At 39.8% G+C, this 15,087-nt stretch overlaps 1 protein-coding gene across 5 annotated transcripts in view; it reads right to left on the bottom strand.

The window, feature by feature from the left end:
- Positions 1 to 15,087, bottom strand: part of rb1cc1 (RB1-inducible coiled-coil 1) — a 132,658-nt gene that overhangs the window by 63,150 nt on the left and 54,421 nt on the right. For all 5 annotated transcript variants that reach the window (XM_052023062.1, XM_052023061.1, XM_052023064.1 and 2 more), the window contains one exon: positions 9,927 to 11,824. In XM_052023062.1, coding sequence (XP_051879022.1) covers positions 9,927 to 11,824 — 1,898 coding nt within the window. The remainder of the gene's footprint in view (positions 1 to 9,926; positions 11,825 to 15,087) is intronic.

The raw sequence follows: 15,087 nt of genomic DNA on the forward strand, positions 1-15,087 counted from the left end.
GGAGCTCTTTCGGGGGCACCAACTGTCTTGCTTTCCTTGATTAGCTCTCCTCCATTTTCAGCTCTAAAGGGATTGTTAAACCATAGATGGCTTTGATAGTACTGAAAGATTTAAGATTTCCTAAATATAAACTAAATGAAAACTAAAAGCAAACTTTGAAGGAATAAAGCAGGAGTACAGTGTAGTAGATTAGGAAATTACATTAAATGTTATCACAACAAACACAAAAGCCAACAGTTAGAGAATGAATACACAGTTTGCTACAAATATTTCTGTTTAAGCCACAAAGTGCCAACAGGAAACATGGCACGCTGTGGCTAAGAACAATTATGAATAGCATTAGATGAAAGAAACAGATTATTACTTTGCAAAAAAGGGCAGCAAGCCAGCGATTGGAAAAGCTTCAGAATTTGAAGGGATCAGAAAGGATGACCAAGGAAATGATAAAGGAAGGGAAACTAGAGTACAGGAGTAATCTAGAGAGAAACAAAGAAACCCAGTTTCTAATGATTAGCCAGAAAAAGATGAACATTAATGCAAGTCCCTTACAGACTGAGACAGAAGAAATTGTAATGAGGAATAAAGGATAAGGCAGATAAGTTAAACAAACAGCTTGTGTCCATCTTCATGGAAGATGCAAAAAACCTGAAAATAGTGGACAAGAGTAAATAAGGAAAGAAACTAGCATCAATGGAGAAATCAATGGGAGTGAAACGTGATAAATACCCAGGATTCAATGACAGACACCCCAAAGCTTTGAAAGCAATGACCAGAGAGATAGTGAACACACTGGTTGTCATCTTCCAAAATTCCAGAGACTGCTCCCACAGATAGGAAGACTGGAAATGGAACCCTATTAAGAAAGTAAAGGTAGAAAACAGGGAACTACAGACCAGTTAGCCCGACATTAGCAAGGGAAATTCGAGTCAGAGTTATACAGCACAGAAACAAGCCCTTTGGCCTAACTCATCCATGTTGACCAAGGTGCATTCCTGAGCTAGTTCCATTTGCCTAACCCTTTCCTATTCATGAATCTGTCCAAATGTCTTTTAAACGTTATAAGTATATCCACCTCGACCGTGTCCTCTGGAACCTCATTCCATATACCTACCACCTTCTGTGCAGAAAAACATGCTCCTCAAGTCCCCATTAAATCTTTCTCCTCTTACCTTAAGCCTATTGGCTCAAGTTTTAGATTCCCCTACTTGCAAAAAGGACTATGATCATCCATCTTATCTATGCCCCTCATAATTTTGTATACCTCCAAGTTCACTCATCAGCCTTGTTTGCTCCAGGGAAAACAAACCGAGCCTATCCAGTCTCTCTTCTTAACTCAAGCCCTCCAGTTCCAGCAACATCCTTACGAATCTTTCCTGTACCATCTAGTTTAATTACATTCTTCCTATTAGTACGGAGACCAGAATTGCATACAATATTCAAGGTGCAGTCTTATTAACGTTGGAGTTCAGTTCTGGTCGCCTCATTATAGGAAGGATGTGGAAGCTTTAGAGAAGGTGCAGAGGAGATTTACCAGGATGCTGCCTGGATTGAAGAGCATGTCTTATGAGGATAGGTTGAGTGAGTTAGGGCTTTTCTCTTTGGAGAGAAGGAGGATGATAGGTGACTTGATAGAGGTGTACAAGATCATAAAAGGCATAGATCAAGTGCACAGTCAAAGACTTTTTCCCAGGGCGAAAATGGCTCACATGAGGGGGCATAATTTTAAGGTGGTTGGAGGAAGGTATTGGGGGGGGGGTGGTGAAGAAATGTCAGAGGCAAGTTTTCCTTTTTTTTAAAAACACGAAGAGTGGTGGGTGCATGGAACGCACTGCCATCGGGGGTGGTGGAGGCAGATACATTAGGGACATTTAAGAGACTCTTAGATAGACACATGAATGATAGAAAAATGGAGGGTTATGTGGGAGGGAAGCATTAGATAGATCTTAGAACAGGATAAAATGTTGGCACAACATTGTGGGCCAAAGGGCCTGTACTGTGTTGTTCTATGTTCTATAGAAATGTAAAATGACTTCCCACCTTTTGTACTCAATGCCCCAATAAAGACAAGTGTGCCAAACACAGCCTTCAAAACCTTGTCTACCCGTGTCAACACTTTCAGTGAATTATGTACTTGCATTCCTACGTCTCTATGTTCAACAACACTCTCCAGGGCCTTGTCGTTTACTGTGTAAGTCCTGCCCTGGTTTAACTTCCTAAGATGCATCAATTAGCATTTGTCTGAGCTTCGTTCCATCTGCCATTCCTTGGCCCACTTTCCCAGTTGATCTAGATTCTGTTGTAATCTTAGACGATCTTTTTCCACTGTCCACCACACCACCAATTTCGGCATCATCTGCAAACTTACTAACCATGCCATACTCATCCAAATCATTAACGTACATGACAAACAGGGGAACCAGCACCGATTCCTGTGGCACATAACTGGGCACAGGCCTCCAATCTGAAAAACAACTCTCCACTATCACCCTAGGACTCCTTCCATCAAGCCCATTTTGTATCCAAGTGGCTAGCTCACCCCGGATCCAGTGTGATCTCATCTTCTGGACCAGCTTACCATTGCAGGTCCTTGCCAAAAGCCTTGCTAAATCCACGTAGACAATGTCTACCACCATACCCTCATCAATCCTCTAGGCTGCCTATTCAAATAGCTCATTTAACTTTGCAAGACACTACTTCCACATGCACAAAGCTATGCTGACCATCCCTAATCAGTCCTCGCCTTTCCAAATGCAGATACATCTGATCTCTCAGAATATCGTCCAATAATTCACCAACCACTGATGCTTGGCTCACTGGCCTGTAGTTCCCTGGCTTATCCTCCCAGCTCTCTTTAAATAAAGGCAAGACATTAGCCACCTTCCAGTCTTGCAGTACGTCATCCATGGGCAAGGAAGATACAAAAATCTCTGCCAGGGCCCAGCAATTTCTTCCCTTGCTTCAGGCCCCGGGAATTCATTCACCTTTATGCGGCTCAAGACCGCCAACACCTCCTCTCCTGTAATAATGATTTGGATAATGGAAATAGGATTAGGTGGGTGGTCAGTGCAGCAGTAATAGATATTCGTCATGGTCAACACAATGCCAATATCTTTGCAGTCTCTCTCAGTAATGCAGCAGTTGGTGCTGCTGCCTCACAGCACCAGAGGTAGTAAAGAAGCCCCTTACTACCTCAAAGCACTTGTGATAAAATGATCTGCATGGCATGCAAAACAAAGTCTTTCACTGTATCTCAGTACATGCGGCAATAAAACACCAATTTACCAACCCTAGAAATGAAGATGCCCAGGAAAAATATTTCCTTCTCTCTGGGGCATGGGCCTGGGTTTTCAAGGGCAAAGTAAAAATTCCCTTTGGCCTCATCCAAAGCTTCCAGGATTGGGGCATATGCACCAATGACCAATGTACACAGGTCCCACTTTAAACTGAGCTCGAGGGTCATGAGATATTCACATCCCACAGGAGAAAAACAGCTAAGACATTACTTTTGATGAAAAAACCCACACCATGAAGATGGTGTTCATCATTCAGTTTGTTCTTACAGAAAGTGAGTATTGTGCCAGTATTCACCAAGAAGGACAGAAGATAGTGAGAGGAGTGTGGGGCATGTTAATGTACTAGGGCATTTTGAGATCATGATCGTGCTGGGTCTCTTGAAGAGCATCAAGATGGATCCCCGCAGGGCCTAATGGGATGTATCCCAGGTTACTCAGCGGCAAAAAGAAGAAATTGCTGGGGTCTTGAAGATTTTTGTACACTCACTAGCAACAGACGAGGTCAAGGACTGGAGAATAGCCAATGTTGTTCCTTTGTTCAAGAAGGAAAATCCAGGAAATTATAGGCCAGTGATCCTCACATCAGTGGTAGGGAGGCTATTGAAGATTCTTAGGGATAGGATCTACGCACATTTGGAAAAACATGGCCTGATTAGGGACAGTCAGCATGGCTTTGTGCAGGGCAGGTCACATCACATCTTACAAACTTAAGGTTTTTTTTTGAGGAGGTGATCAAGGTGATTGATGAGGGTTGGGTAGTAGATGCTGTCTACATGGATTTTAGTAAGGTATTTGACAGGGTCCCTCATGGTAGGCTGACCCAGAAGGTTAAGATGCATGGGACCCACAGTAACTTGGTTGTTCGGATTCAAAGTTAGCTTGCCCATAGAAGACAGAGGATGGTGGTGGAAATGTTACTCTGGCTGGAGGTCTGTGACCGGTGGCGTTCTGCTGGAATCAGTGCTGGGACCTGTTGTGTGTGAAGTATATAAATGACTTGGATGAAAATGCAGATGGGTGGGTTAGTAAGTTTATAGATGACACAAAGATTGGTGTGTTTAAGGTGGGGGGGGGGGGGAAGGTTAAAGGAGACGTGCAAGTTTTTTTTGGCTAAACATAGAATGGTAGATGTCTGGAACAAGCTGCTGGGGGGAGCGGTGAAATCAGATATGGTACTGGTGTTTAAGAGGCTGTTAGACATGGATAAGGATCATGTACAGGCAACAGCGAATTGGTTTAATTCGGCATCTTATTTGGTGCAGACATTGAGAGCCAAAGGCCTATTCCTGTACTGTACTGTTCTATGTTTTATGTAAAGTGTACCCATTGTTCTCTGAGCTGGCCATCTCCTGCCTGTCATATCTCACTCATGTTAGCAATGTCAATGCCAATGCCAATGCCAAAGTCAGAGGATGTCAATTCCTGACTTATGATGGCAATGCTCAGCTGCTGCCACCTGGGGTTATTCACAAGGATTCTCACATTCCAGATATCAAATTTCATACTGAAGAATGGAAGATGCTTGAATGTAGTTTCCTTTAGCGCTTGATAGATGTTGCACACCAGCCACCACATGGCCTTGAGAGAATAAGATTCTGGTCCAATAGCAGGGAAGTTCAAGACAAATGGAGACCAGGCTCTGTCACAAGGACATTAGCACACACATGGACATACACATGCCCACTTCTCTCCCACACAGACACTCACCACCTGATCCTAGCAAAGGCAATAAAGCACTCAAGTGATTTTTTTTCAATATACCAGCAGAATCTTTCCAGAGGCAAAGATTTTCAGTGAATGAACTAAAGGGTAGTACAAAATGAGCACTAATAATTTGGATTCTCTTAATGCAGTTCCAGCACAAATAGCTAAAACACAACTGATGTCAATTCATAAGTGGTAAAATAAAATCATGGTAGCACTTGGTGAGTAATCAAGTGGGAAAGTGATCAATTTGCCAATTGCTTTCAAGTTGTATGGTCTTAATAGATTTCAAGATGCAAGACAAAAGGTTGAACCACTTTTCATGTGTTAAGCACGATTAATTCAATAAAAATTAATGTAACGCCAGAATGAATGCTTAATATCCAGAATTCACTTTAATGAACAGGTAATGAGGCGAACTCGATCATGATTTTCAAAAGGGAGTTAGATATACTCACTTAAAAAGAAAGCCTACTGGAAAAAGCAGGGGTGGACTAGCTACGTTTCTTATAGAACTGATGTGGACTTGGGCTGAATAGTCTATTGTGTTACCACTATTCTATGACTCGCACCAATGTAAAGGTACTACTGGAACTGCCATAACATTGCACAGAGAGAAAGATAACACCAAACAACCATTTCTCCCTTTCCCATCTTGTGCCCTTTTTCCTCTAAATTACACTTTCCTTCTCTTTCATCCAGTCTCCTACTTCAATGTCTATTGAAAAAAAGTCCAATTCTCATTACTTTCATCATGATAATCCTGTAATTGTATTTTATTTTGCTTTTAAAATGTTTCTTTACCTATTTCCTAACATAGTTTTTTCTTTAAACAAACACCAGAAAATGCTTGTACTAAAGCCAAGATACAATCTTGCCAAATTTCAAGAATAAAGAGACAGACCACCAAAAAACACACGATATTTAAACACAAATTGCAGTTTACAGCAAGCCTCCCAGACTAATGTTTGTGTTTTGAGGAACTTTGACCTTTCAAATTGGAAAGTAGGCAAGCCGATCAAACTGTTTGTAACTGGGTTTGCAACCCTCAGGTGGGTCACAGGATGTTAAAAGAGTTGCTAAAATAGATCGAAGGTGATCCAATGAGTGCAGATAACTAGTGAGAGAGGGACCAATGGAGCTTGAGAGAGGGAGGTGGTGGCAAGAATATGGGAAATGGGGAGCACTGGAAAGGTCCTGCTTATCCTAAACCCACCTATGCTAGCAACGGGCAATAGTGAAATATATATAAAATATCACTTCTTATGATTCTGACTTTTGAAGCTTAACCATGATTTATTTGCACCTACAATTATAGTTAGCTAGCCATTATTGGATCTTATAGGATCTTCACTAGATCACCTGAAAAGAGAACCTCAGGTATAGATGTCACTTAAGAACAAAATAAAGCTGAGATATCACGCTATTACTAGAATACCATAAGCACACAAAGGAATTTCTTGATCATGGATTGATCTACAGATGGGATAAACATTCAGATACAATAATAAGGCAAAAACAATGCATTTAAATTGCGGCTATATGGCACAACACAAATTATCTAGCTGCATAAATAAAATTAAGAGAAATAGATAACTTTATGATTATTACATGAATGGAAAGAAAGATCCAGTTGACTCAAGGGACACCAACATTTCTGACTTTCTATGGAAAGATTTATTACAAATTATCTTACCCATAACTTACAATATCCTATAACTAGTGGGCATAGGTTTAAGATGAGAGGGGAAAGATTTAAAGGGGAGCTGAGGGGCAAGTTTTTCCCACAGAGGTTGGTGGGTATGTGGAATGAGGTGCCAGAGGAAGTGGTAGAGGCAGGTAGAATTACAACACTTAAAAGACATTTAGATAGGAACATGAATGTGGAAGTTTGAGATATAGGCCAAGCACAGGCAAATGGGGTTTGCTCAGGTGGGTAATTTGGTCGGCATGGACAAGTTGGGCAAAAGGGTGCATTTCTGTGCTGTATAACTATGACTCTATGATCACACAACATTCACACCCATTTGCAACTGCTCAGTAAATGAAGCAGTCCACACCTGCATTCAGCGAGATGTTCAAGCATGGGCTAATAAGTAGCAAGTAATGTTCATGCCACGATGGTGTCATACAATGACCATTTTTGCAAGCACACAGTGTAACCCCCTACCCTAGAAATTTAATGGCATCGCCATCCTGAAGTCACCAGTGGTCAAGTCACATGGACTAACCACAAACACCATGGGTACAAGATGCCGAATACCATTAAGAATAAAGCAATCCATTGATTGATACTCCGTAATTCTAAGCATCCATTCCCTCCACTATTATTGCATCATAGCTACAGGGTGTATCATTTACAAAAGGCACTGCAGTTATTTGTCTAGATTACTCAGACATCACCTCTCGAAGAACCATCTGCAAAATTGTCTCAAGAAACACACCATTTTGACTTGGAAATATATCGCTGTTCCTTTATCAATGGATCTGAATCCTGGAAATCTCTTCCCAACATCATTATGGTAGTACTGGAAGGACTGCAGCTGTTCAAGAAGATAGCTCATCACTATCCACTCAAAGTAATCAGGGATGGGCAATAAATGCAAGCAAATGGAGGGAAGGTGATCCAAGGACATGAGCAAAGCTAAAAAATATTTCAAGCGTCTTAGGAGGTTCTCACTTATGACAAGTCCTACCTGGCAAAGACTTAGCAACACCAGTACAGGCAGTCCCTGGGTAACATAAGGGTTCTGTTCTCAAGAACTGTTCGTAAACTGATTTTTCCATTAATCAGAAACAAAATTTCAAACAGGAGTTGAATAACATGAACATTACTTATTGCCTTCTCTTGTATGGTTACAATGGTACAGAATCAGAATGTTCCACATCCAGCAGCTGGTTTGATAGCCTTAAGGTACGAATGCTACATTGTTTGATAAAGTATTTTACAAATGTCAATAGAAGAGATCGCCTTTGTCAATTTCCAAAGCAAATCTCTTAAGCAGCCTCCTGCCGTGAATCGGCAGCCTACTTTCTGGTGTCTGCTTGATTATTGTAGGAAGGATTCATGTGAACAGATTTTTTTCTAAACTAGCTGCTACCCCTATTCCACAACTCCCAAAGATGTTTGCATTTCTGCAAGTCATTTTCCCATCTTGAAATTTGTTTTTTTAATAAATTTATAGGAGAATGTGTGTAAAGTCAAATATCCGTAAGTCAGTTCTTCAGCGATCTGGGGAGCCCCTGTAGTGCACCCTATGAAAGCAATAAGCAGTACAAATTTTGCAAAAGCAGGTCAACTGTATACCACGCAATTTAAATCAGCATTTCTTGCTTATTATGCCAATGTGCAAATTCACCTCATCACAGACTCAGATTAAGGAGTGACCTAGTTAAGGTACAGATGGTTGAAAAATATGACTACAGATGGAGGGAAAAAAAAAAGCTATTTTCTTCATTGTGATAGGGAGGTTGGTGGGAGATTCCCAGATAAGGGTACACGAGAACACAGATGCAGAATTTAAGCCCTTGGCCCTATTCACTTGCCCCGTCATTCAATAAAAAAAATGGTACATGCTGTGCCTTAAATCTACTTCAGACTTGATTCTCATTTCTTCCAACTACTGCAGTGTCCAAAAATCTAACAACCTGGGCCTTGACTACATTCATCAGCTATGTATCCATAGCCCTCAGACGTAGAGAAACTCTACAAGCAATCGAGTAAAGAATAAGAGACAGAGACAAGAGGCTGCAGATGCTGGAAACCTAGAGCAACTCACAAAAAGCCGGAGGAGGTCAGTGGTTCGGGCAGCATCTATGGAGGGAAATAGACAGGTGACGTTTTGGGTCTAATATCAGTAATAGGTCATTAAAAATCAGGTAATCACACAAATGATAGAGGAAACCAATATATCTCCCTTAAAAGTAGTGGAAGCTTTCTCAATTTAAAAACAAAACAAAAAGCTTTTTATTAAATGAGATTAGCATGGAACAAAGGTAGGTAAATTGAAATGAGGTAGACTGGCCACATTCAAAGTGATTGGCGAAACAGACAAGACACTGGACTACTCCTGTTTCTGTGTTTAACTGATTTACAGTGAAAATAAATACTCCATGTTTATTAGGTAGCAATTTGGAATATTTGATAATTTCTCAGTATCATTTCCATTATAAATGAAAACTATTAAATAATGATGGTAGAATGCACAAATGAAAAATAGTAAGGGCAAAGTATATTGGTCTAGTTCCCTCCCACCCTATTCAAGCTTGGATAACCTGTAAACAGTGCCAAGTCTTAATGCCTGTTTATTTTATCAAGGAAAATTAAATCATGGGTATAATTAAAATATTCACATTTTTCCCCCATTCTCAGAAAGCATGATGAATTTGTAAGATTTAGATATTGCCTGCTCAACTTCAAAGAATTTTAAGTGAAAAAAAAATCAGAAAACTGTACATGCTAGAAATCTAAAATAAAAACAAAAATCTGGAAGAACTCAGCAGGCTAAGCATTTCCAGAAGTTTTTTTCAATTAAGCAAGCTGCTATTTCCCCAATCTCAAGTTTACAGCAATTGTTTTATGTTAAACACCTGAGTCAGTAGTTTGAAAGTTCAGGTCATAATCAACATGAGTGCATCACCTAGGCTGGTGCTTTAGTGAGATACTGAGGGAATGCAGAACTATCAGAGATGCTCTCAGTTGGACATTATATCAAGGACCCATCCATTTTCTCAGACGAAAGTAAAACATTTTTGTTGGCTAGGGATAAATGCTGGCCAAAACGTAAAAGGAATGCCTTTTGTTCAGCATTATTTTTAAACACTCAATCTGTTATATGAAAGAATGAAAGAAAAGCACAGGAACATAAATCTTAAGATATCTAATACTTGTAACTATGAATGTAAAGACTTCAAACAATGTTTGCATACCTCTCAGCTCTACATTGTTCTTTAAGTTGACTTTCAATAATTTGCTTTTCTTGCTCAAGTGCTTGTATTTTTCTTTCATAATCCTCATGCATTTTATTTCTAACCTCTTCTTTTCCCTCCTGGCTTAGTGTGTTGAGCAACTGTTCTTTCTCCTCCTGAAGACCATGAATAGTAGCTTCATATTTTGTTTCAATTTCGAAGACAAGTCTCTCTTTTTCAGAAACCATTTCCTCCTTTTGTTTATCCATGGCGTTCAAACATTGTTTTAACTTAGTACCGAGCTCTTCAACCTGTCTCTTTAATGTTACTTCTGCATCGAGTGCTTGTTGCCTCATTGCATCCAGTTTGCCTAGTTCTGCTTTGAGGGAGGCCATCTCCTTTTCATGTCTATCCATCATTTCAGAAGTGCACTGTTTTCTCTCTCTGGCCATTTGTGTTCTTTGTTCTGCAAGTTCCATATCATATTCTTGCATTTTTAGCTGCATTTGGTGTTTCAAGTCAGTTATCTCTTTGTTGTACTTCTCTGTTTCTTTCATCACCTGACATTTTATAATCTCTTCTTGTTGGACTTGGTTCTCTTTTAAAAGCTGCTTTAATTCCTCAGTTTCAGTTTCCTTCAAAGCCAATTCAACTTCCTGTTTACACCTCAACCCAGAAAGCTCAGACACTTTAAATTTAAATTCATTGAGTTCTTGCTCTTGCTCCTGGAGCTTTAGGGTAAGGGACTGCTGCATGTTTTCTAACCTTGCTTCATTTTCCCTCTGGATTTGTTTTTGCTGATTACAGTGATCAGTCATCAGCCTTTCCAGCTCTTGCTGATGTCTAGCTTGGCAATCTTCCAGATCTTTCAAGTGACTTTGTTCAAGATTCTGAAGCTCTTCACTTAAGTGTGCCATCTTCTGATCAGCCTGTACTTTAAGCATGTTTAATTCTTCCAATAAACTCTCTTGTGACTGAGTGAGTTCTTGGATTTGCATCCCTTGTTTCCTCTTCTCTTCCATTAGATCCTGAATTTCTTTTTCTTTACTAATTTGTAAACTTACAAAGGTTTCATTTTTAGTCCGTGTCACAGCAATTTCATGATCTTTCTGCTTTATACTATCTTCAAGTTCAAACAATTCCTTTCTCAACTTCTCTACAATTTGCCGAGTGGCCTCAGCCTCAATATTACATTTGTTCATTCGGTCTTCATAATCCTTACTTAAAGCCTCTAATTTTTGCTGATAATTTTCTTCTGCTTCTGCTTCAACTCTGCATTTTACGGTTTCTATTATGCTTCTTAATTCTTCACTTACACTTTTCATGGAGCTATTAAAATCACACTGCTCTTTCTGGACAAGTGCTCTGAAGTGGTTAAGATCTTTCCTAATGCTTATAAAATGTGACTGAGACATTTCAGTGATAAATCTGTATCTTTCTATATGCAATTTTAAACTTGCAACTTCATTAGAGTCTTCCTTTTCACCAAGAGTTGTATCCTGCATACGTCTATTATCAATAGCATTGATAACAGAAGAGTAGAGAGATTCAAGCATCATTTCAGGACTTTGTGGATCACTGTTTAAATTTGGCGATGCCAAGTTCTCCTCGATCACAAACTCATTTACAGCTGAAACAAAATCAGACTCTGGACTTTCTGCCAATGAATCCATATCTACAGAACCTTGTTTGAGAACTTGTTCCAAACCAGGATGAGGAATAGTTTCAAAATCAAATGTATGGGCATCAATGCTGTCAGGAGATAACTCTTCTAATGAGGCAGGAACATTTGCAGATGGACAGATTGGTCCCTGAAGGCTAAGAGTGGGTCTGACTCTAGAAGAGGTAGTTTTAGTTTCAGTTGTGCTTTCAAGCCTGTGTGCTGTTGGTGTTGCTAATGTAGGTTGATCAAGCGAAGCCTGTAAAAGTAAACAAAGAGAAAAGCCTTAACTCACTCAGGGTATAAAAATTTGGTTGTGTACTTTACAAGTTGCTCTATTAGTTAAGCTTTTCTCCCCACAACTGTTTGAATGACCAAATATGGAAAAACTTCAAATTATTGACCCCAAAACACCAGTATTTCAGCTCAAACCAGTTGTATGATGAAAGCAACAAAATCCAAGTTTCCCATAGTTGAGTCCAATTGAGAAATATCTTTAATTCATGTGCAGTAATTCCAAATAACTATATACTATTTTTGAACATACAAAACATCCTAAGGTCATGCTCTTAGACTAGCCTACAATTACAGTTAACCTACTATGCAAAAAAAAAGAGCAAATTTACTTTCCAGTATAATAATACAGGAAATTGGAAGAGTGCCTATTCAAACCATCTTTACCATACAATAAAAATCATGCCTGATCAGAATTTGGCTTCATTTCCACTTTCCTATCTGTTTCCCAAGTCTGGATTCACTAAAGACCAAAAATCTATTATCTTGGTCTTCAATATATTCAATCATTCAGCATGCGTAACACTTTAGGGTAAAGAACCCTGAGAATTCAGAAGAAAATTTCATTTATCTGTCTTAAATAGGTAACCATTTATTCTAGATTCTCCCACAAATGGAAGCATCCTCTCAACATTTACCTTGTCAACTCCCTTAAATTTTGTAGTTCCATGAAGTCATCTCTCATTCTTCAAAATTCCAATTACCAAAATGTCCAACTTCTCTTCATAAAACAACTCCTTCAGCCCAGCAATCTATCTAGTGAACTTTCTTAGAACTGCCTTCAGTGTAATATCTCCTTTAAAAAAAAAGGAGAGCAAAACTCCAAATGTGGTACAGTTCTACTTTTACACTCCATCTCCTTTGCAATAAAAGCCAAAATTTCATTTCTTTCCCAACTACCTGCTATACTTGCATGTTTCATGTATGACAACATTCAGATCCCTCTGTATTGTAGTATTCTGTAGCCTTGCTCTCTCCCCATTTAAACAATATTCTTCTTTCCTTTATACTATGCCAAATAACCAGATTTCTCCATGAAATACTCCAACTACCTACATTCCTTTAAACTACTTGTCTTCCTCAAACTGTTCTGACATCATGATCAAATTTGGCTACAATATAGTTGCCCCTTCATCTAAGTCATTATTATAGATCATTAATAGTCGAGGCCCTAGCATAGATTCCTGTGGCAACATACATTACACCTTAGCTACAAGTAACTTTTTATTAACGTTCTCCCTTTAAGTAGATTTTGGATCAGCACAGTGGCACAGCTGGTAAAGCTGCTGCCTCACTTCTCAGCGATCAGGGTTCAATCTTAACCTCTGGTGCAGTCTATGTGGAGTTTACACATTCTCCCCATGACTGTGTGGATTTCCTTCAAGTGCTCCAGCTTCCTCTCATCCCAAAGACACAATGGTTGGTAGTGTAATTGGCCACTGCAAATTGCCTCTAGTCTTTAGATGAGTGGTAGAATCTGAGTGAGTTGAGAGGAATCTGGAGAATAAAGTGAGATGAATGCATGACTAGTTTTATTGTGATGGGTCATGGCTGTCAAGTGACACCATTGACCATCTGGTTGAAAGTCACATCACTGTCAATCAAGGTCTGGCTCCACCCACCCATTAGTCCACACTTGACCATTGGCCTCTGTAAACACCTTTGTACCTGGCCCTGAGCCATTGGCTTGTTTGATTACCTGGGCTGGACCACCTAGCCCTCCAGCACCATAAAGAATGCTACATGTGCATGGTTCGTTCTCTTTTTGAATGCTCCAGGAATCATGAAGCAATGCTGAAGAGACCATTGGTAAAAGTATGCACTTCCACAAGAGTTAGGAGCGTCCTAAGTAGATTCCCGGTGCGTAGAGATAATGCTTACACTGAGTCGAGGGGTGGCAGGCACCGTATTGTTTCTTCCTTGATTTGTTTGTACCCAGTTTGTTGTGTGTGTGCGTCTCACCCTTGTTGCGATCCCCCGTATGCGTGTATGAGTGCGTTCGTTCCCGTTCATCCTGTCCCGTGTTTATCTTTACGAATAAATCATTTTAACTCCAAAGACTGTGTCCAGAGTCCTTGCCCTTTGAGACCTTACGAACTTGTCTTACAACAGTAGTATAAAATGGGTGTTTTTAATGATCAGCATAAGGCATAGGAGCAGAATTAGGCTATTCAGCCCAGAGTCTGCTCCACCATTAAATCATGGCCCATATACTTTCCCTCAACCACATTCTCCCACCTTCCCCCCGTAAACCTTAAACCCCTTACATCAAGAACCTTTCAATCTCTGCCTTAAATACACCCAATGACTTGACCTCCACCACCCTTCATGGTGACAAATTCCACAAATTAACCACCATCTGGCTTAAGAAATCCTTATCTCAGTTTTAAAGGGACATCCCTTTATTCTGAGGCTGTCTCCTCAGATCCTAGACTGTCCTACTAATGGAAACATCCTATGTCTACTTAATCCATGCCTTTCAGAAATTGGTAGGTTTCAATGAGATTCTCCCTTCCCCCCACCTCCCCCCCAACCTCCTGATGGGCATCAGTGGGCATAGACTGTTTAAAAGGGCCTGCTTCCGTAGTGCACGACTATTACATTATTCAGCACTAAGAATAACAGCAGAAATTTCAGTTTGTCATGCGTGCAGGTGAGATGGTGTCACAATGACCAAGCTCCCATCCCAGCAACCCTGAACAAATTTATCCCCACCTCCAATTCCACAAGGAAAGACGTCCTTGTCACGTTCAAGGAGAAAACAAAAGTGCCAATCATGTGCTGGATGATGTCTAAAATGCAAGTACAAGTAACTGGATTAAACTTGATGTCAAAAATGCGCATAGTTAATATTTAGATAGAAGTGCACTCACTAAAAGTTAAAGAATTGATATCAAGGTCAATGGTGGTGCAAATGCAGTACAGGAAAGATGAATTACAGAGGGAGTGAGAAGGAACAGCGGGCATGTGTCTCGGATTTCCTAACCTATGCAGCCGGAAAAAGGATAAAAGAGCAACAAGGTGAATATTGGATGTATTCTTAACATATTGATTACACACATTTTTGACATCAGCTTTTATCAAAATATGCAGAAATTTAATTTAAGTAACAGTAGGCATTTTCTGCATTTTGATCAACTAGTCCATAAAAGAATTAAACACTTCACTCATAACAGTTTTGCAGCTACAATTAAACCATCATACTTTTTTTAAAAACCAGTTTCTGTA

This window comes from Pristis pectinata, chromosome 9, assembly GCF_009764475.1.
Source record: "Pristis pectinata isolate sPriPec2 chromosome 9, sPriPec2.1.pri, whole genome shotgun sequence".
NCBI lineage: Eukaryota > Metazoa > Chordata > Chondrichthyes > Rhinopristiformes > Pristidae > Pristis > Pristis pectinata.